This window comes from Lycium barbarum, chromosome 12, assembly GCF_019175385.1.
Source record: "Lycium barbarum isolate Lr01 chromosome 12, ASM1917538v2, whole genome shotgun sequence".
Taxonomy (NCBI): Eukaryota; Viridiplantae; Streptophyta; class Magnoliopsida; order Solanales; family Solanaceae; genus Lycium; species Lycium barbarum.
The window spans coordinates 79155800-79179038 of record NC_083348.1 but is presented as its reverse complement, the minus strand read 5'-3'; the positions used below and the strand labels follow the sequence as shown (position 1 = coordinate 79179038).

Sequence of the window (23239 nt, the reverse complement as noted above, 5' to 3'; positions counted from 1 at the left end):
ACTCATCCCTGCTGTAGTACTTTGAGAATGTACATGAAAGATGCGTGTCACAGCTAACAAGAAACTGAAATTCAAGATTTAATCATTACATGAATGCTTCGAAACCATTAATAGTTGAACGGAAGGTATCTGTACATGAAATTTAGATACAACTTATGTTAAAACATAAACTAAACAACCTCCATAACCAAACTTTCTACTGAAGAGCCCAATGAAATCAGTATAACAGGGAAAATCCCATCCACTATAAAGTGTAGTATGGTTTGCTCGTCTTGCTTCCACAAAAGAATGAGGTTACAATTTCATCAATCTTGTTGACCTCTAGTTATGTGCTGCATCATCAGCCAATTAGTCTTTGTATTCAAGACACAATCTCACCAGCGATATATATCAACATGAGTACAGCAACTTGGATTTTCTCGGACATGAATATTTTCCAGCATGTACAATATCAGCCAACTACGTACTAGTCTTACCCACCCATGCAATGCATAGAAACAAAACAAATGCAGCAGAGAAAGACTATGCATCTGATCTAACCTATAGAATAGGTTTATTCATTCCACGTCTCTCCTCACTCTTGCTCTTTCACCATTGAAATGGATATATTTCCATCTGCTTTGATACCTTTTGAGAACCAATTTTTGCTTATCTTCTTGGCCTAACATCTGGAAGGCTCTTGCAACTCTTCTCACTGTATCTTCATCGGGTTTTACCCCTAACTCCTCCATGTCTGCAAACACCTGAAATATTCAAGAAGCATGCTTCAAGAAAACAGAATCAAGACTTTCTACAGTAAAGGAATCCCTTACGAAAAGATAGAAGAGAGAATGATCCACAGCATCAGGCTTCTCTGCAGGTAAGGAACTGAACAAACAAATATACTTGCACAACTAGGAAACAGGCAAACAAGTATCAGTTACCTCAACTATCTTGTCTGGCACATGATGATGATCATACAATGAAATCATCCTGGAGAAGAGCCGTTTTGAAACAGACCGTGTGCTTGTATGCAAAATCATATTCCATAACGTTTCTGCTTCATCTACCCTATTGTCCATATCAAATGCCAGTAGAAGTGTATCATAGGTTGCCATTGTTGCTCCTTGACCTTTGCTCAACATCCACTTAGCAACCTAAGCGTAGAGTGTTAGAGAGGGCAAGCATTATTTAGTGACAAATGGCTGTTCTGAAAGACTTCAGTACCCAGTCAAACTAGTCACCATGATATGTCTAACAATTAAGATTCACATATACTCAACTAGACGAACTTCTCATTTCTACCAAGCGGATTTAAATGTGTCATGACAGTTCAGAGTTAAACTAAATGTCAGTGTCATCAAGTTCAGTTTCTACTTCCATGTAGCCAGTAGTCAATACATTCGAATGATACTTATAAAATTGATTATGAACCACAACTACATCAAGGTGGATAGCAGATGTTGATTGAGTAATGACAAGAGATGAATAACATTTCCACACAACTGAGAAAATTAAAAGAGCAATTGCATCAGGGTTCTTCGTCTTGCAAATTCAAGAGGAAATGGTAAAAGGAAAGAAGCCGAAGCAGAGCCATCTTGTCCTTAAGTCAATTCAATAAGTAGTTGAATGTGATACTTATGAAGCTAAGACGACGCTTGTTGAAAAATGAAATTTATCAGTACAGAGTTTCAGAATTTATCAAGGCAAGAAGCTATCAAATATAGGCCATTGTCCATGCTAAAAGTAATAAACAAGGTTCCCAAGCATCGTACTTGAATTACTCGTTTCCACAGCCGCTGTTTCCTTAAGATTCTTAGAGCCTTAGCAGCTGCAATCAATGGAAACTCTGTCTCCCATGCAATCCATTTATCTAATGCACCATAAACAGACTCTTTCTCATTTGGAAGTCCAGAGATCTGTCCATTTACAGATCACAAAGAAACAGAAGGTTGCGTCAGAAATACGTCTACTGCAGGTATAACAGAAAATACACCTTTCAGCATACAAATATAGTGATTAGCAAGAATAATTTGACAAAACTTACAATCCGAACAAGATTCAGCGCTTTTTGACCAGATCCAGCAGATTCTCTTTTCTTCCATAGATGATGTTCTACTTTTCCAGGCTCCTGAACTTTCCTGCATCCGCACCCAGGATGACTTTTTCTTTTTGATAATGGTAACGAGTTTTATAACAAAAATTGACAGCACAAGTTGTGTGGTCAAGCCCAAAAGTTAGAATTACAAGATGGCTCCTTACAAGTTATACCTATACAAATGTAATCTAAAGCATCAAAAATACTTCCTGCCTCTGCTATACATTCTTGTTTACACCAAAAATAAAACAGGACTAGACAATTCATTTTAAACTTCTGGGTGGAGCTTCCTTTGTCCTCACTTTATATAAGATAAAAAAAATTAACATGAATCAGCTTGAGATAATACTCTGTGAAATATACTCAGGAGTAATCCATTACTCCCTCTGTCCCAATTTATGTGATACACTTTACTTTTTAGTCTGTCCCAAAAAGAATGATACATTTCTATATTTAGAAAAAAAAAATTAACTTAAAACTTCCCCTCTGCCCTTAATGAAATGAATTAAAACCACACAAATATCTATGACTTTTTTTAAGCCCCAAGTTTTAAAAGTCTTCATTTATTCCTTAAACTCCGTGCGCAATCAAACACTTTCATATAAAATGGGACGGAAGGAGTATAAAATTGGCCAACCAATACACACAGATGAAAAATAAAATACGATTCCGTTTTCAAACAAAGGTGTTAATTAGTGTTACTTACTTCTGATTAGCAGCATCAGAGAGAGTAAGAGACAGTTCACCCTGCTTCTGGGAATGTTTAATAACAGATGTTACATTTAACTGCATATCATAGTACAACCTTAGACACTGAACAATAATAGTAATCTGTCTTAAAAAAAAAAAAAAAAAAGAGTCAAGAAAGGAGCATTTCACTCCAACCTTTTTCGATAACCGGGATGAGTTTATTCCCTTTAGCCAAAAGTTGCAATTGAAGAACTCAAATTGTAGAGAAGCTCCCATTCTAACACAGCACTTCTAAAAATCAAGAATGGTTCTTAAGAGGCAAATAACAAAATTTGTAACTCAAAACTACATGCATTACCTAACATATAAGTAGAAACAAACTGAATATATGCAGCAGGAAAGTATCAATTTTCATATAAGCTTAAAATTGAGAAGAAAAAGATATAGATATAGCATCCATAAATTCTAAAAAGCTAATCTAATGTCTAATCCTTTTCTTTCTTTTTGAATTTTATTTTTGGCAACAAAATTCTGTGCTACATAAATCAAGTAATTTTGAAAAATAAAATTAGGGTTTTTTTTTTTTTTGTTAAGCTCTATTATCGTCCTATCAAATTGGCGGGTCGGAATTAAATGGAGTTTGAGATCCGAATTTGAACTATTTGGGTTGCCATTGTTCCAACGAATTTTGGGCCTTTATAAGCTGGATTGTACAAGGTCCAACCCTTGTAACCAAAAGGGGGCCCATTGTGTTCTTACAATTTCATGCATTTTTTTTTTTTTTTAATTTTCACTTTTATTTACATTTAGGTATGTTTTAAGGCATGCAAAACAATTTTATTCCTTATTCACGCGTCAGTTATTGTTTGAGGGAGTAACAATTATAAAAAAGTTCAGTATATGGGGATAATTAAGACTAGACATAGTTTAAGAGGGATTTGAATAAAACGCGCTAAATTTAGGGGTTCTTTAGGTATTGTGTTTATTTTATTCCTTTGTCTTCACTGGGAATCTCTGGAATGTATTCTTATCTTCATTTTGTTTACGTCGGAAGTAGGTATGAACTGTGAACTCGTCAGATACTAGTCTTTGCCTCATTTTGGGTCGTGGCAAACAAAAGAAAAATCCTCTTGCATATATGATTTAGTTCTCTTTGGTTCTCTAGTCCTTTTGTATAGTTAAATGCTCTAAGAAATTTCTTATATCTAAATAGCCGAGCAAATTAAATAAATATGAGAAGACGATGGAGTATAGTTAGGACTAGATGTGGCAAAATGGGTAAAACATAGGAATTTTTACTCATTCTAGCTTCTTTTAGAACCTAATTATTAATATTAGCTACCCTTTTATTTAATTATATTTAGTAGCTAATTAAATTTTCTAAATTACAAATGGTAGTTATATCAAAAATACATACCCAAACACATATATCTTTTTTTTTTCCCAATCACTACCCATTTCGGATTTTTCATTTCTCAAAACTCTAAAAAATCTCTCCCCCCTTCTCTCAACCACCATCACCATGGTCGCGCCGCTCCTCTCTCTCTTTTCCCTCTCCCTCTATGCTCACCCCTCTCTCTCTCTCTCTCTTCGTTTTCTAGGTCTGATTCCAAGTTAGTCTAAATTTCTTCTAATCTTCCTCAAATTTTGCATATAGCATTGTCCAAGTATTTCCAATCAATTCCAACTACACCCACTTACACTCCTTCACTCCACCAAGAAGAGAAGAATAGAGAAGAAAAAAAAGTTGAAATCTATTTTTCTCTTTTGTTTTGCTTATCTTCTCTGATTTGATATGAAACTGGCTATGTTACGTCTTGGAAGAAGATCAATCTTTCGAGCAAGAAGTCATAATGAGAATCCTTAATTTAGATTCTCAGATTAGGATTTTGGTGGTGGTGGAGAGATTAGGGTGATTTTGAGATGGCGGCGGAAAAGATGAGTGGAGGTGGAGAGATTAGGGTTTTTTGGTGGTGTTCGTGTCTCGGATTTAGGTTTTTGGTGGTGAAAGTGTCTCAGATTAGGATTTTGGTGGTGGTGGAGAGATTAGGGTTTTTGGTGGTGGTAATGTCTCAGATCTGGCCGTGTGTATTTGTTAAAAGTCAAATACAAATACATTCAAAAATCTACATCTCACAAATACACTGTTTTTTAATGTATTTGTCTCTGTATTTTTTGAGTGTATTTTTGAGTTTATTTTGTTAATAGCCAAACACACTGTTTTTGAATGTATTTGTCATGTATTTGAATTTTTTTGTCTTGTATCTGAATGTATTTGTTGAAATCCATTCAAATACACGAAAATTTGAATATATTTGACTTCATATGTAGTTGGACTGTACACAATGTATTTGAAATACATCAAAAAAAGCCACCGAAATACATCAAAAAAAAAATCAGTAAAATACATGCACTGAAATACATTAAAAAAAAGACACGGAAATAAATTCTAGCAAAAAAAATCACTAAAATACATCAAAAAATATATATTAATACCTAGTTTAATAGCTCCACCGTTAAAGGATAAAATCAAGGATCCTGTTTTTTTTTTTTTACCGTGTTCTCATGTATTTGTTGGCAACAAATACACGCGAAAACATACACTATTTTGCCAAAATACAGCTACAAATGGTAATATTTAAAAGGATAGCTACAAATGATAGGAAGCTACAATAAGGTAGTCATTTGAGTAAGTTTGCCTTAAAAATATGATTATCCGCCTGACCTAATCCATTCTAAATGGGTTGGATACCTAGCCCATTTTAAATGGGTCCAATATGAGTCAACCCATGTTATTCACTTAAAATATGAGTAAATGAGTGGGTAAAATGGATAAAACCCACAACATATAGAGTGTGTTTGGTATTGAGGAAATGTTTTCCAATTTTTTCATGTTTGGTTGGTCAAAATGTTTTGGAAAACATTTTCTCTAGGAAAATAAATTTCTTAACCACCCCCTCCTACCCCCCCCCCCCCCCCCGGGCACCCCACCACACCCTCGCTACCCCCACCTCACCACTTAACCACCTCCTCCTACCCCCACCCCTACCACTCCCACTACCTCCCTCCCCACCCCTATAACCACCTACCCCACCCCTACCCCTATCACCACCTACCCCACCCCCTACCTCTATCACCACCTACCCGCAACCAGTGGCAGAGCCAGAATTTCCGCCGAGGGGGTTCAAAATATAAAAAAGTAAACATACGAAGAAGCCTAAGGGGGTTCAACATCTACTCTATATACATAAAAAATAATTTTAACCTTGTAAAAACAGTGTTTTTTTCCGCAGAGGGGGTTCGGATGAACACCCTCGGCATAATGTGGCTCCGCCACTGCCCGCAACCCCTGCCTCTCACCTCCCTACCACCACCCCCTATCTCTCAACTTTGCAAACTAAACATTTTGTGAAAATAGTAACTTTCAAAAATAGCAACTTTACAAAAGTAATCACATTACAAAAGTAGCCGCTTTTCAAAATATTACTTGCGAAAAGTAGCTACTTTCAAAAATAGTCGTTTTGCAAGAGTAGTGACTTAAGAAAATAGTCACTCTGTAAAAGTAGTGACTTTTAGAAAATAGTCACTTTTGAAAGTAGATACTTTTTAAAAATAGTCACTTTTTGAAAGTAGTCAATTTTCATAAATAGTCATTTTGTGAAAGTAGTTACTTTAAAAAATAACTACTTTGCAAAAGTAGCCCTTTTTTAAAATAGCTTACTTGTGAAAGTATTAAAATAATCATTTTTGCAATGTGCCATTTCTAAGATAGTGGTCACTTTTGTAAAGTAGCCTTTTTTGAAAGTGACACAAAAATGGCTACTTTTGTAAAGTGGTCATTTTTTGAAAAATGACAAAAAAAGTTGCTATTTTTCCAAATTTGCATTTTCTGTCGTTTTGCAAGAAATATATTTTTGCAAAAATAATCATTTTTATGACACTTTTAAAAAATGGTCAATTTACAAGAATAGTCATTTTTTGTGTCACTTTTAAAAAATGGCTAGTTTAAAAACATAGTCACTTTTTGGGGTTGTCTTCAAAGTGCAAAATAGTCATATATGAAATAAACGCTTTTGGGAGGGGGTGGGTGAGGGTTGGGTGGAGCGGTGGTGTGGGATGGGGTGGAGCTGGGGTGGGTAGGTGAAGATGAAGTGCGTTCGAGGGTGGTTGTTGGGTGGGGCTGGGATTTGGTTGGGGAGTGCGTGGTGGGGGGTGGGGTTGGGTGGGTAGTTTTCAAAAGATATTTTCTTGGAAGTCGTGTCATTGAAATTTTTTGATGTTCTATTCTTCACACAAATGTTGAGGCGCAACTATGTACTAGGGATTAGATTTATGGACAAAATGTTAAATTAATCTTCTCCATATTGGCTACATGAAGCCAATATCTATGAAGTAGCTTTGGATAATATGAATATGATGGATATCCATATTATTTGTCGGGTAACCTATTTTTTAATCGTGTTAAATATGGGCGGGTCAAATAATTGATCCGTTTTTTATCAACCCATTTTCGACCCGGCCCATATCCAACTCGACCCGCTCGTTTGCCACCCCTAGTTAGGACTTTCATTTGGTTTATTTGTGAATAGATTTTCTCTCTGTTTTGGTTTGTCCTAGAGTGCAGCAAGTTGGTAAGTCATACATGAACTTAATTCGACGACCTGGTAAATGTAGATTAGATATAATCAGTCCTTGTCTTGATTATGGCTGCCCCTAATATCTTAATTTATAAGGTTTGTATAACCCGTTAAGTATATGATATGATGGATTAAAATTGGCGCACCTCTAAAATTTTCTTAATAATATATTTCTCGTAATAACTGTTTTAAGAAATTTTTACGCTTTATAGCTACTTCTAATACATAATTAGTGGTAATAACTACTTTTTATTTTAATTATTAATAATAACTAAATACTTTTCTAATTTAACTATTATAGCTACACAATAACTTTCAATTACCATTTCACAAATACACCTAAAAATTAGCACCCCAATCCCATATCCCCTTTTAATGGTAACAATATTAATTACTTAATATACATTACCATTCTCTCTCCTTTTTCATAAATTCTTACCTTTTTAAAAGGGAAGAATATGTGAATGCCCAGTGAAATAGTCATCCTCTTCCTCTCTTCACCCTTCTGCAAAATTCGATTTTCCATTTTGGCATATTGCAATCTAAAACGGTATTTTCAATACGGTTATTTCGATTCAAGGCATATGTGGTCAAAGTGGGCCTCTTTTACGTTCTATCCCATCTCCTTTGTTTCGTGAAATTTTCGCTATTTGTGTTATTATTCTCCACGAAAACAACTTGGTGGAAGTGATTGTTTTTGCTCCAAGCCGTGGCGGTGGTTACGGGGGTGCACACGAGAGAAGAGGAGAGAGAAAGTTTTTTAGGGTTTTTGAGAAGATGAAAAATATATGTATTTGTGTATGTTCTATGATATAACTACCAATTGTTGTGGTTGGTGGTGTATTTTTGTAAGTTTTTCTATATATTTGTGTATTTTGTTCAAATTAATTCCATCAATTCATCTAGTTTAATACACGGGTGACGCAAATACATGGTAAGTTTTCTATATATTTATGTATTTTGTTCAAATTAATCCCATCAAATACATGGGTGATGCAAATTGTTACTCACACAAATACATGAGATTTAATATAAAATACATGGGGTTTGATTGAAATTGTTACTCACACAAATACATGAGATTTAATATAAAACACATGGGGTTTGATTGGAAACTTCAAATACATTAGTTATGCTGTCAAATACATGGGTAAATAAAAAACGAAATCAATATTGAAAACCTCAAATACATTACCACTAAATACATGGGTGATGCAAATTGTTACTCACACAAATACATGATATTTAATATAAAATACATGGAGTTTGATTGGAAACTTCAAATACATTAGTTATGCTATCAAATACATGGGTAAATTAAAAACGAAATCAATATTGAAAATTTCAAATACATTGGCTGTTGAATGTTTTCAAATTTTGAATTTTTTATTTTTTACGTTTGAATGTTGAAGATTGGATGAAGGAATAGAAAACGGTTATGGAAAAGAAATCTAAAATCTGATTTTGTGGAAGAGTATGGTAAAAAATACCAATTAATAACTAATTAAATAATCCCACCGTTATGGCCTAAAATCAAGGGATATGTTTTCTTTTTAATGTGTTTCTATGAATTTACATGCATCAAATACATCCGAAAAAATACCTTAATTTGAGAAAACATAGCTACAAATGGTAATATTTAAAAGGGTAGCTATAAATGATATGAAACTACCATAAGGCAGTCATTTGAGTAATTTTACCATTAAATCTATCAAACTCTCACATAATTAATACTATTGTCTTATCCCTGCATTAACGTACAAATACTTTTCCAATATCTTGCTGATGAAAAATGGTTGATATTTGTTTGAATAATAACTAATGTTCAGTCTCCCGTTTGATGTGTTGCAAGTACTACTATCTTTTCCATCTTTCGATTCGTTCACTTATTTTACGAGAGACGTGCATATTCTAATGCCATGATATAATTTGTTCATGGTCATAGTCACTCGCTCTTCAAATTTTTTGTCCTATCACATAAACAGAAGCGCATCCAGGATTTCAAAAGTATGATCCACCATTATTCTTGAAATAATATATAAAGTTTTATAGCAACCACAACATGTGGAGCAAAAGATAATTAATACGTACTTGGCTAGCAGCCACAATATATGTCACAACTCACGACCTTTTAGGCATTTTGGGCCCACTGTATTTTGGGCATCTTGATATTGCTAGTTTGCTTACCAAGAAGAGAAAGGAATGAAATGTTGATTTGGCCTTTGCGATGGTGATTTAGCCATTTCGGTTTAGAGCTATAGAGAGGCAACACCATTTAAATTGAGGTTTTTACTTTGTTAGAGAACAGATATGAGGATAGAGAAAACTCAAAGTGTTCCAGCTACCTAGTTATTAGCTATGGAACATAAGCTTTTGCTTTAGAATAAAGAAAGAAACGAAGAAATTGTGGTTATTGTTCTGCGTATTTGTTATTAGAAGAGGGAAAGAGAAAATTCAAGTTTAGAGATAAAAATTTGGTTAAAGGAGGAACACGGAACTTAAGAAATAGAATTAAAAAGGAAAAGGATAACGTATAAGTTTAGATGAAAGAAAGAAAATGGCGAAATAAAAGAAAAAGAAAGTAGCTTTAGAGAAAACGTATAAAGAAATTGTGGTTGTTCTTCGTATTTGTTATTAGAAGAGGGAAAGAGAAAATTTAACTTTAGACATAAAAATTTAGTTAAAGGAAGAAAGAGAGAACTTAAGTTAAGAAATAGAATTAAAAAGGAAAAGGATAACATATAAGTTTAGAAGAAAGAAAGGAAATGAACAAATAAAAGGAAAAGAAAGTTGCTTTAGAGAAAACCTATAAGAACTCTCTCTTAGAAATTAAAAAAGAAAAGAAGACACAAGGATAGGTCTAGGGATTTGATCCAATGACCTTAAGGGTAAGGCCAGGGCTCAAACAGTCAAACTAGTGCACCATTCAGTCTCTTTTATTTATGGGTTCCTTCAGATAATATTAGATATATTTTAAAAATTATACACATAATATATCAAATTTAGTCGGATGACCATGAGTTCACGTGACTCATTGTCATACATAAATTCGCTTCTGCATGTAGAAACTTTGAGTAATTAGTGAATCCAAATACTAAATATTTATATTCTTGAAACATCACATATAGAGTTTTTCTCGCGGAGAATCACATAGTAGCTAACCCGTATGACCAAATTTTGAAAAAATCAGCTGATTAAATATTAAACAAAAGTATATATCATAAATAAAAGAAAATGAAGGAAAAACTAACAAAAGTTTCTTCACTAGGGAGCGTAATAAAGTTAGGAATTCCTCTGGAATTAGCTTTGCTCTACTTTGAGACTTTAAAATGCAGGGAAAAGGGTCAAATATATCCCTCTACTTTGTTTTATTAGTTAAATATATTTTCCGTTAGTGAAAGTTAATAAAAATGCCCCTGGCGTCTTCAAACTTCACACTTATACCCCTATTTGGATGGAAATTTCCAAATCCCCTCAAATTACCCAATTTCAAAAAAATTACCTACTTTTTTTGACCCACCCCGCCCGACCCGCCTATCATCACCATCAAGCTCTAGCTTCATCTTCTTCCATGGAGTAAAAAAGAAAAAAGTAAGAACACACTCAAATGATAAAATCCCAAAACTCACTTCAAATTTCATCTTTAAATCCAACTCCAAATCTTGATGCAGCCAATACTTGGAGTCTATCAAGGACAAGTTGACTTATAATATAATTACAGTCAAATCTTGATGCAGCCAATCAGGTGACTTATATCTTGATAAGCCCTAATTGGTGACAAATATGGTAACTAGACGACCTTCAAAGATTAAAATTCACTGGTAGCGTGAACAAAATTACTCTGAGGCTAGTATAGTTGTGAATTGTGATTCTTTAATTCATTGCTTTGGTGATTAATAAAGAATATTAGTTACCAAAAAATTACGTTATCAATATATATAACTGAAACTTTATAAATTATCTGTAATTATAGTAACCTAATTACTCCAATTTATACATAGAATTATACTCCTTACTTGATTGGCCGTCAACCCTATATATGTCACTTCACTATGAAACTATCCACAAATTAATTCAGCTACAATTTATTTCTTTAACATTTACTAGAAAATGACTGAATATCTCACATTTAGTGTTCATAATAATAATGGCAAGGTGCTGCTCCAACTAACAATTAATTGATGAATGCCATATAGCCAAATATAAGTTTGGTTGGCTGACATTTACAAAAAAAATTGTTTTTCCACCGGTTTTTTCTCGCAACTTGTCAGAAATTTAATAAACCTACATACATTCTTGCACACAAACTTAAAATAAATACACACACGAGTTCAAGTACTGGCTGCATTTGGAGTTGAATTTAAAGATTAAATTTGAGGTGGGTTTTGGGATTTTACTATTTGGGTGTGTTCTTGCTTTTTTCTTTTTTTCTACATGGAAGAAGATGAAGCTAGAGCTTGATGGTGATGATAAGTGGATCGGGCCGGGGTGGGTCAACAAAAAAAAGTGGGTAATTTTTTTGAAATTAGGTAATTTGAGAGGTTTTGGGGATTTCCATCCAAATAGGAGCATAAGTGTGAAGTTTAAAGATGGCAAGGGTATTTTTATCAACTTTCACTAACGAAGGGTATATTTAACTAATAAAACAAAGTAGAGGAGTAGATTTGACCCTTTTCCCTAAAATGTAAGCAAACCCTATGCTTCAATTACCTGTTTTATTTGACACCACTCGATCTTTTTATTTTGAAATTTGGATGCAATGCAACTAATGGAGCTGTGTGTACGTGTTATTTAGACCAACTAAATTGACCTGAGTTTTTCCTTATTTCCTATTTGAAAGTTGAAATTATTTACCTCCACGTACTAAAATAGGAACAACAATTGTGAAGAGTACTATTTCATCTAGCTTTACTAGACGCGGATAATTAGACCAAGTTTAAGGTTTGACAAGAAATGGTCATAGTCCATTTCTTATATATTCTCCTAATTGGCTATAGACTCTTTCCTATCAAGTCGACGTATGTATATATTGACTTGTAAGATCAACAATAATTGATTAACCACATATAGGATTATTATATTTCTCACTATAAAACCTCTTAATTAGAAATCCACTCATACCCCGACAAATTAACAAATCCAAACAAGCCATCGAAAATGAAGAATAATCACATTATATTTCTCCTTTCCCTCTTCTTCATGATCCTTAATGGCTTTGTTTCATGTAGTGAAGAAACAAAGGTGTATGTAGTGTACCTTGGAGAGCACAGTGGAGAGAAGACATTGAAAGAAATAGAAGATCACCACTGCTCATTTCTTCATTCAGTCAAGGGTACTACTTCCAAAGAAGATGTTAGAGCATCACTAGTTCACAGCTACAAGAATGTCATCAATGGCTTCTCCGCCTTGTTAACACCACAAGAAGCCGATATGATATCAGGTACAAACTTCATAAAACTCGTACATATGAACTTACAGCTTAACCGGTTAGAAAGAACACACTATAACTTAATTATGTTATGTGTCAACACACACCTCTAGTATCATGGGATAAACATATGTGAAAATATTATTGTTTTTTGCACTCTAGCTAGCTAGTGGAGAGATTTGTACTCCAGACATAGATACCATGTTATATTGTCTAATCGACTGTTTGAGCTAACCCACTTTTAATTACATAATTATCTATGAAAAAATAATTAATTATATTATGTCTTAGCACTACGTACCAATTAAATTGCCCGTTTGTTACTTACTCTCATATGTGTCTGATCAGTGTAAGTTGTTTCTTTTTTTACAGGGATGGAAGGGGTAATATCAGTATTTCACAGTGATCCTCATGAAATAAAGCCTCATACTACTAGATCTTGGGACTTTGTGAGCTTGCTGGAAGGGACTTCGCTAATAAATTCTGGAGAAGATTTGCTGGAAAAGGCAATATATGGAAAGGACATTATTGTTGGGGTTATGGACAGTGGTAAGAGTTTTTCTTTACTTCTTTTCTTTTAATTTTTTTAATTTGAATAGAATACTCTTTGGGAAGCCAAAGTTAATTATATACTCATATTTTGACAGTCTATACGTATGGTAGGAAGATTTGATCAAGAATATCACCGTGGTCTAACTCCCTTTTTTTCCTTCTTGTGTGTGTATGTGTGCTTGTTAATGTATTACTGTCTGTCAATTCAAGGCCTGCACTTTCCTTTTTCTTTTCCGTTTTCCCCCTATTTTCTTCTCTGGGTTGTTGAACTTACATTTATTTATAGTATTGACAAAAAACTAAAGAAGCCTTAAGGCAACCTTCATTGTCGACCCCGATACTCTGTTTGTAAATATGTTTTTCTTGAGAATCAGTAAGGCAAAGTACTTAAGATATCTATGGCAAAAAAGACCAGGTTTACACCCTCCTTTATACCTCAAAATTGTCTAATTATATTTACTCTTCATTTTTTCATCAAGGGGTGTGGCCAGAATCTTCAAGTTTCAATGATGAAAGAATGGAACCAGTTCCAAAGTCATGGAAAGGAATTTGCCAAGAAGGTGTTGCCTTCAATGCCTCCCATTGCAACAGGTTGAACTAGTCTTTCCATTTAGTCAAAATGTTAGGTCATAATTACCCCGATTACTTAGTCAATGACGAGTTAATTTCAGCCATTATTTTCGCTTTATGTTTAACTTATATACACTGACAATGTAAACTAACTCTTTTTGCTCCTTTGTTTCTAAAGGAAATTAATTGGAGCACGATACTATTTAAAAAGTTATGAGGCAAACTTTGGTCCACTTAACGAGACAAGGGACAGAGACGGTCATGGTACTCACACAGCAGCGACAGTGGGTGGTCGTAGAGTAGCAAATGCATCAGCAATTGGTGGATTTGCAATGGGTACAGCCAGTGGAGGTGCCCCGAATGTTCGTCTTGCCATCTATAAAGTATGTTGGCCTGCTCCAGAACAGAGCTTATCTGAGTTAGCTACATGCCTTATAGATGACACTATTGCTGCTTTTGATGATGCTATAGCTGATGGGGTTCATGTACTTAGTGTTTCACTAGGGTCTATACCTAAAACAACGTATTACACACAGAATGGGATTGCAATTGGATCTTTGCATGCGGTGAAGAGGAATATTATAGTAGCTTGTAGTGCTGGAAATAATGGCCCGACGGCTTCAACTGTCGCAAATGTAGCACCATGGATTATCACAGTTGGTGCAAGTAGTATTGATCGAGTTTTTTCATCTCCAATTATGCTCGGAAATGGAATGATCGTCAAGGTAAGGGTCGACCCATGAATCGTTAATATATATAGTTTAAGTTCTATGCACTTTATGTATAGAAAATGTTTACAGAATTAGATCGCTTAGAAGGTAGACACAAGCGAATCTATGTTATAATCATTAATTAGTAACCTAATAAAATGGTAAGTAACCTACTATGGCAAAATGAAACTATATTGATAATGCAAAAGAACATTACACTGTCAGCGCATATAGCTGAACCCTTATCAAGATTACCATCAAGTTGTTAAATCCAGTTTTACAAGTAAATTAATTTGTCTTTATTTAATTTATAATATATAGGGACAAACAGTAACTCCAATAAGGAGGAGGAGGTTGCATCCTCTGGTTTATGCAGGAGATGTAGAAATTAGAGGAACTACGACAACCGCTACAACAGGGTAACTTTCATTTTACTTTGTAATTCTTTTATCTCTTAAATCTTAATGAGTAGATATAATAATGAAAACTAACTATTTTGCTGCTCTTATTATACAGAGTATGTCGGCCTGGTACACTATCAAGAAATCTTGTTAGAGGAAAAGTTGTCCTATGCAGAAGTGGTGGTATACAGGCATCAATGGAAGTGAAAAGAGCTGGAGGTGTTGCAGCTATTTTAGCAACTCGATTTAGTGAGATACAAGTCACCCCTTTTATGTATCCCACAACAGTTGCTTTCTCAGATGGCCTAAATACAATCCGAAAATATATACAGACAGAAAAAAATCCAATGGCAACACTTCTCCCAGGGAGCACATTGATTGGTACCAAGCCAGCACCTGTCATGGCTCTTTTCAGTTCCAAGGGACCAAATAGTGTCGATCCTAACATTCTCAAGGTAATATATATGTATATCAGCCCCACAAAATGAATATTTCTAGCAAGTAACCTGTCTTATTTTCCAGACTAGTAACTCACTTCTTAAGCATAATTTTCATTAAAGCTCTTTTACAGTAGTATTCTCAGTGCATACAAGGTAAACTCTTTCTGAAGAATACTTTTACATCAATTGCAGCCGGATATAACTGCTCCTGGATTTAACATACTAGCCGCGTGGAGCGAGGCATCATCTCCCTTGAAATTGCCAGAGGATCGTCGAGTTGTTAAGTACAACATGCAGTCTGGAACTTCCATGTCTTGCCCACATGTTTCTGCTGTAATTGCACTTTTAAAATCTATTCATCCAAATTGGAGTAGTGCTGCAATCAGATCAGCTCTAATGACCACTTGTAATTCTACTTTACTCTATTTCTCGTAAAAAAATCTATTCGTTGTTAATTTTTTCTATAGAATTTCTCACAGACATTTGTTTTTACTGCAGCAACAATCAATAATGTAGTTGGTAGGCCAATAACAAATGCAACTGGTGATGATGCAACCCCCTTTGAATACGGAGCTGGACATTTCAGGCCATCAAGAGCAGCAGATCCTGGACTTATTTATGATGCTACGTACAATGATTATCTTCTATATCTCTGTAGTAAAAACATAAGCCTAGATTTGTCGTTCAACTGCCCTGAGAAAGTACCCCACCCGAGCAACCTGAACTATCCATCACTTGCAATAGCTAACATCAATGGATCAAGCAGGATTGTCAGAAGAGTTGTTACAAATGTTGGAAAAGATAATTCGACTTATGTTTTAGCTGTGAGGTCACCTCCGGGATATGTTGTTGATATTGTTCCAAAAGCGTTGCGCTTCAGCAAGTTGGGAGAGAAACGTAGCTTCAATATAACAGTTAGAGCAGAAAGTAGTGTTGAAAGGAGAAATGAGTTTGCCTTTGGTTGGTACACATGGAGTGATGGAGTCCATGTGGTTCGAAGTCCCATTGCAGTATCATCATCAACATAACTTCCACTATTGTGAATAGTGCCCAAAATATTTCAGTGTTATATTAACTGAAGCATGATCATGCGAATGAATTGTACTATGCGAAATATAGAAGTTACTATCTCGTTGCTCCACTCATTTGTATACATATACATTCTTTGATTAACTCTATATTTTCTCCCAAATCCCAACAATGGCCATCAAATTTCAAAAGATGATGAAAATAAAAAAACGTTTCATTCAACCTTAATACTTTAGTGTGGCTGCTCAACCTAATAAAGGATCAATTTGAATACCAAATCATACTTTTAAAAAAATGATTAATTTGTTTCACGGTCTGACTTCTATTCCACCTTTTTTTGTGATATGATCTAGCGTTTGTTTACACCATTTTTATATGTACAGATGAACAGCCTTTGCATGCTGAAACTTAAACTTTTTTGGAGTAATGTCAACAACGTATTGCCAATTCTCACAAAATAACTGGTGCTATTTTGGAAGCAATTAACGTCTTTCCTGGGAGAAGTGTTGCCATTGGATTCGGAGCACTGTTTATGTTCAACGTTTGCACTTATAGAAGTTCTTCCATATTTTCGCAAGGATTTTTTTTTTTTTTTCAATAAAACTGAATAATTTTGAAATAATGGTTAAATGTTAATTAATGGTCCGAAAGGTGACTATTTACCTAACTCTTCCCTTGGCTATAGCTTTCTAACGTTGGGCTAAGCCTTACTTCCGGGCCTAGCCATTTAACTATATTAATTTCAGGTGGGCAATTCGCAGGATTGTCCTTCGCTGGGGATGGTCTTTAAATTTTGTCCCTCAATTCAGTGGTCTTTAATTTTTGTCCTTGGCTACAAGCCTCTTAGTTCTAGGTTCAAACCCCACTCAGTCAAAAATTAAAAAAAAAATCGCAAGGCATAAGTTGGGATTCGCAGTGCATAAGTTGGGTTTCAAAATCTGCCTTAAGGCAAAAAACAATATATATATATATTGTTTTTTGGGTAAAAGTTTGCTTTAAGACATAAGTATTAAACACCACCAATTTGAGGGACAAAAATTAAAGACCACCCCAAAAGAAGGACAATCCGCGCAAAAAAATGATTTCAGGCTACAATCATCCTGGGCTTGAACAGGGTCATACTTTGAAAAGCTCACCTTCAACTTACAAATTACATGCACAACCACATTCGTTTTAATCAAAAGTCTTGAGTTCGAGCTTTGGGGATATAGAATTTTGTGGTAGAGAACGCTTGACAATCTTAAAAGGCCTACATAGCGTGAAAAGGAATTAATTGGACCAGTAGACTTCAGATACTGAAGAGTTCAATCCTAAAAAAAGATACAAGCAAATGCCTTTTGTAGCAAGATATTTTTGCGCGGATTGCCCTTTATTTGGGGTGGTCTTTAAACTTTACTCCTCGCCTAACACCCCAAGGTTGTGGGTTCGAACCCCAGCTCAGTTAAAAAAAAAAATCGCAAGGCAGACTTTGCAAATTGCAAATGTGCCCAGCAAAATTCTGCCTTAAGGCAGAATTTAAAGACCATCATTTTGAGGAGTAAAAATTAAAGACCACCCCTAACGAAGGGCAATCCTGCAAATTGGCCCTTTATGTATGGGCTACATATTCAAAGCTTAGGGTAATGAAGAATGAATTAAAGTGGCCCAATGACTAAATTTGCATGTTGGAGAAGATAAAGAGTTTTGAACCTATTAAAGTTTGACTAAACATTTATAATTTGCAAGTCATTAAATGACTACTCTTTAATTTGGAGGCCACCAATTTGGAGGACAAAAATTAAAGACCACCCCAAATAAAGGACAATCCGCGCAAAAAAAAGTACATAAAGAGACGGATGTAATGTTGCGACACACTAAGTCTTTGATGCGGAACTTCATTTTTTTTTTGTACAAAAATATCCTAAATTAGAATAAATATTAGGGAAATCTACATGGCATAACTAACTACTAGTACATATTTATATTTAGTAGCTATAGTTTAGATTAATTACATCCTATAGCTAAGAGTAATATGTTAAATACAATTAATAGCTACATATATGTTTAAAGTAGAATACTTTATTTTTATTATTTATAATTTTTTCTTCTTGCTGCTAAGCCGATGGACAGCAATCGGAGCTCCGGCGAACGAGCACCGATTTCTTAGCCACATGTTTGCTACCAGTTTAACTATCTTTCTTTCTTTAAAATTGAAAAAAAAAAAATCAAACCAGACACCAATAGATTTTCTTCAACAAAACGGAAAGCTACAGTAAGTATAATTTCTGTCACAGAATATTCAAAATTTATAATAGTATCAGATAACTTCGAAACTGTATGTATAATAAATTTTAATTTATTAATTGAAAATGGACACCGCCACAACAAGCTCCGTCGAAACACGACGGAGCTCCAGATCTATAGCTTTCACTGTTTCCGCTAGATCCGATGCCGACGGCGGAGCAACAACTGGCTGTTGTTGTTGTTGTTATGAAATTTCCGGCAGATCTGGCCAGAAATCGTTGTTGTTGTTATTGTGAAATTTTAGGCAGATCTGGCCAGAACTAGGGTTTGGTGCGGTTGTATTCACAAATACGATGATTGTATTCATTTTTTTGAGCTTTTTTTGTTAATTTTTTATATTGCATTAATTTGTTTTAGCGTGTATTTGTTAGCATAAGGGCTATTGTTGTTGTTGTTGTGAAATTTCCTGCAGATTTGGCTGGAAATCGTAGGTAGATCTAGCCGGAACTAGTGTTTGGTGTTGTTGTATTCACGAATTCGGCGATTGTATTCACATTTTTGAGCTATTTTTTTGTTAAATTTTTAGATTGTATTCATTTTTTTAGGGGTGTATTTGTTAATTTTTGGCGTATCTATGTTTTTATATATTCAGTTTTACTCGCTGTATTCATGAATACATCGAGCTCATTTATGAATACAGATAGTCATTTCATGAATATAGTGGAAAAAAATCGCAAAAAAATTGAATACAACCGAAAAAAAAATGAATATAGCGAAAAAAAGTAGTTATGCCTTGTAAATATTGAAAATATAGCTATGCCCAATTTTAAACCCTTAAATTGTAATCATTTATGTAAAATCCCCTAAATATTAAGGGTGCATTCATTATTTTAAAATACAATAGGCACGATACTAAAAATCTTAATTATCTAATCTGCATAAATTTTGGATCCGCTTACGTCTATAGTCACCTCATATCCAACTAGCGGCGCATTCTTCTCAACCAAATAGTAATGGATATATTGTTCTTCAATTCCCTATCACTTCTTGTCTTGTAAGCAACACTAACTACTTGAGTAAGAGATAAACAACTAATTATGTAGCATGTTATTTTAGACTTTCAATACATAGCAATCGTGAAAATAAGTTAAAGCTGGACGACTATTGCTCGTTTTCTTAAAGGAAAATCAAGAACTAAAACAAAAAGATAAAACGATGCACCATCCATTCAATTTTAACTGTTTTTTTAGCTTTTTTTTTCGTCCATTAAGAAAAATAATAAATACAAGGTATAGTTTATTAAGTTATTCCTATTTATTAGATGTGTTTTGAAAATTGAGTTGTATTGATAAGAGCTACTTCTTTAATGTCAAAGGGCGTAGTTGGAAACAATTGTCAACTTTAGTCTTGAATTTCTAAAGTGACAACTATTTTGGGATATTTTTTTCAAGCTATAGCGACAGATAAAGTGGGACGGAGGGGTAGTTATTTAAAAGTCTATGCAATAAGTTTTCTCATTATTGCTCTCAAAATAAAAGGTTTTTCGCACTTTGGGTGGATTAATTTATGCAAATGTCCCTTTCTTACGCCACAGTTTAAATTTGTTCTTATTTTTAAAGTTGTGCAAATATAATCCTTGAGACTAATAAAATATCAAACTGTTGTTTAATCTACAAATTTTCCCCTTACTATAGATAGGGCCTTATCGCTTTATTAATAACATATATAAGGCTATTTTTTTTCAATTTGATCGGAATCAATATGCTACTTAATAGTAGAAACTCAACGACTTTCATTTCCTATAGGCATCGGACCGAAAGAGAGTGAGATCGAATCTAAAAGAGATCTAGCATTAGGCAATTACATCGTGGTCTAAAAGATCTTTAAGTTACTAAGAAAAAATAAAAGAAGATCATTTACTAAACAATTGTCCAAAAAATGTATGTATAGTACAAAAAACTATTTGTGTTGATCAAAATTTCCTAATCAATATGTAAGTTTAGCTTACATAGAGCTCTCTTGTGCGTAGCTATTCTTCAAATGGGTCTAAAACAAATCCAAGAAAGTTTACAAGAGAGGAAAAATCTCCGATTATGTAGGTATAAAGTCTTGACATGTAGATTACCTAAAACTTCTTGACTTGAAAAAGTAGAATACATCAACTTGATCTTGATTTAGGCATCCACTCGTGGGGTTGAAAGTAAAGGGGAGAAATAAACAAAACAAAGTAATAAATTAAACGTTAATTAGGTGTCTATTCGCCGAGTCTTAAAAGTTTCACAAATGGACACGAAAAAGCTATTAATCAAGTCCTCAAATTTTCAGGATAAGATGATCAGAGCGAAGTCGATAGTCGTTATCATACACCAAATACTACTACCTCCGTTCTTTTTATTTGTCGTTTATTAAAAAGTTCATACGAAATATTTGATTACACTTTGTTCTCTTTCTTATATGAGTTATTAATAACTGTATATCTTAATTCCTTCGATATTGAAGATGAAAAATGTATTTTCTTGATTTTTTTAATGTTAAATATTCTAAAACAACTATTTGGAAACAAAGTAACAGATAAAAATGACAAAAAAGCAGCACAACACATATATATGAACCACAAGCACGCAAGATGGTACAATAATTGTTTTAAGAAAATGACTCCTTTGAGTCTCAAAACTCAGGTCGTTTTCTTTTGAATGTAATATAATACGTTAAGTACCTATTTTAATTAGCTTTGTGTCTATGTGTTTCACTTTACTTCGGCGTTAGAAATGGGCCGCACAGCTAGTTGCCACTTGCCAAGTACATATACTCGATGGCAAATATTATCCAAATGGGAGAATGCATCAAAGATAACTCCCTTAATTATAATCCTTCTTTAACTTCAACCTACACTAAAATTTTACAAGGGTTCTATTACTTTCTGAACAACTTTAAAGTAATATAAATAATTCTATTTTTTATCAACCTCAGTTTTAAGAAAATTAAGCACCAATCCTTATTTGCCACTCGTTAGATTCTTCTTTCCTTTTTTTTAAATTTTATTTATTTATGTTTTGTTATTAGCTTTGTGTGAACAACCACTAATACTTGTATTAAGATAGATGTCCACATTACATCCCTTGGAGTGTGGCCATGTGCATCGAACTGTATGGGTGGTACATCTCATTGCCTTATAGATACTTGGCAAATATTTATCCAATCCGAAATACAGAATGGGTAATGAGGGATGTAATTTACTACACGAAAGCAACAACAGTAGCAAGTACTAACGTGGCATTAAAGCAGAGAACAATTCGTGAAATTCCTTTGTGCCAATGCACTCCCTAACACGTGTTTACGTATCAACTAGTATAAGTACTCACGCGATGCGCGGTTAATAGTTAATAAAAGTAATCACAGTATAATTAATTGAGAGCTACCGTAATGAACCAAAATTAATTAATTGTAAGATAAATGTGATAAGAGAATAACATTTAAGTCCTTCAAATTGGTACAATTTAAAATCTCGCTTGAAACAAATCAATACACTTAAGATATGTGTCACTAAACTCACGTCATCTATCATTCAAATGGTACTAAGATAAATATATGCATTTTTGTATTGGAAAGTCGCATATGCTTGCTTCACTACACTAATATGCTTCTTAATAGAAAAAATGATAGAGAATAGGAGCAAAACTATCCTGCCATACAAAATTCAGAAATAAATGAGACAAACATGTAGTTACAGTGGAGGCAATAAGTCGTAAGCAAAACCATGTTAGATTTGTCTGACATGAGGGCAACAATGCCTAGCATCAGTAAATAATATTAATATTTTAATGATATTTAAATAATAATTTTGAAAGGTCTATGCACACATAATATGCTGATCACTTCTCGCTGTAAATCTCTAATGGTCTCTCAAAATTTAACCTATCAAGTACCAAAGAGGTACAACTAAGATCCATCCATTTTCTTATATGTTTTTATATCCCACTCCTCTGAAATATTCATATGTATCTTGATCTAGCAAGCTTCATATCATGTAGTTAGTAGTTTAGCTCCTTAAAGAATGTGGGAAATGACAGAATAGTAAATTGTTAATCTTTTTTCTGGTTATCATGTATTTCCTCTTATCCTTTTACTATATACAGAAAAGTTATATAATTAAAGGCTCAGTCTAATAGCAAAAACTTCAAGGCAGACATACTTATATGCAACCGAGTATTCATCAATCTCAGCTTCCAATCCATGTTAAAATAATTCACCTAGTGGAAAAACATCAACTTCTTGTAGGGCCAATATATTTTCACCTCGATTTTGTATAAAACTGAACAGTGTAGCTAGACTCCACTTTTGCACTTAGATTATTATAAGAAGCTTGAAACAATATGTTACTTCACCATCAATATCTCATATTGATTTTGAAAAAAGACAGATTAATCCTTTGAGTGATTTTGAAGAAGTAAGACTAATACTTTGGTGTAACTAAAAGTTGAT

General features: G+C 34.0%; 2 protein-coding genes across 2 annotated transcripts; one reads left to right on the top strand and one right to left on the bottom strand.

Moving 5' to 3' along the window:
* Positions 1-62: 62 nt before the first annotated feature.
* On the bottom strand, positions 63-3384 carry LOC132621553 (pentatricopeptide repeat-containing protein At4g18975, chloroplastic). The gene is made up of 7 exons (XM_060335873.1): positions 3126-3384; positions 2963-3044; positions 2784-2863; positions 2027-2120; positions 1755-1898; positions 924-1136; positions 63-743 (listed from the first exon to the last, which is right to left on the bottom strand). The coding sequence occupies exons 2-7, from the start codon at positions 3041-3043 to the stop codon at positions 558-560; spliced, it is 798 nt and encodes a 265-aa protein (XP_060191856.1). The 5' UTR covers position 3044; positions 3126-3384; the 3' UTR covers positions 63-557.
* A 9049-nt stretch (positions 3385-12433) lies between these two features.
* Positions 12434-16735, top strand: LOC132624929 (subtilisin-like protease SBT5.6). The gene is made up of 8 exons (XM_060339697.1): positions 12434-12844; positions 13205-13381; positions 13864-13975; positions 14133-14679; positions 14986-15083; positions 15181-15520; positions 15698-15911; positions 16004-16735. Exons 1-8 carry the CDS (start codon positions 12562-12564, stop codon positions 16531-16533), a joined length of 2301 nt encoding a protein of 766 aa, XP_060195680.1. The 5' UTR covers positions 12434-12561; the 3' UTR covers positions 16534-16735.
* The last annotated feature ends 6504 nt before the right edge of the window (positions 16736-23239 follow it).

Coding starts and splice junctions, on each gene's coding strand:
- LOC132624929 (XM_060339697.1), top strand. CDS start 12,562: ATGAAGAATAATCACATTATATTTCTCCTTTCCCTCTTCTTCATGATC. Junction 15,084..15,180: donor ACGACAACCGCTACAACAGG/GTAACTTTCATT, acceptor CTTATTATACAG/AGTATGTCGGCCTGGTACAC. Junction 15,912..16,003: donor ATCAGCTCTAATGACCACTT/GTAATTCTACTT, acceptor TTTTTACTGCAG/CAACAATCAATAATGTAGTT.
- LOC132621553 (XM_060335873.1), bottom strand. CDS start 3,043: ATGGGAGCTTCTCTACAATTTGAGTTCTTCAATTGCAACTTTTGGCTA. Junction 1,899..2,026: donor CGCTGAATCTTGTTCGGATT/GTAAGTTTTGTC, acceptor GTAAATGGACAG/ATCTCTGGACTTCCAAATGA. Junction 1,137..1,754: donor TGTGGAAACGAGTAATTCAA/GTACGATGCTTG, acceptor CTCTACGCTTAG/GTTGCTAAGTGGATGTTGAG.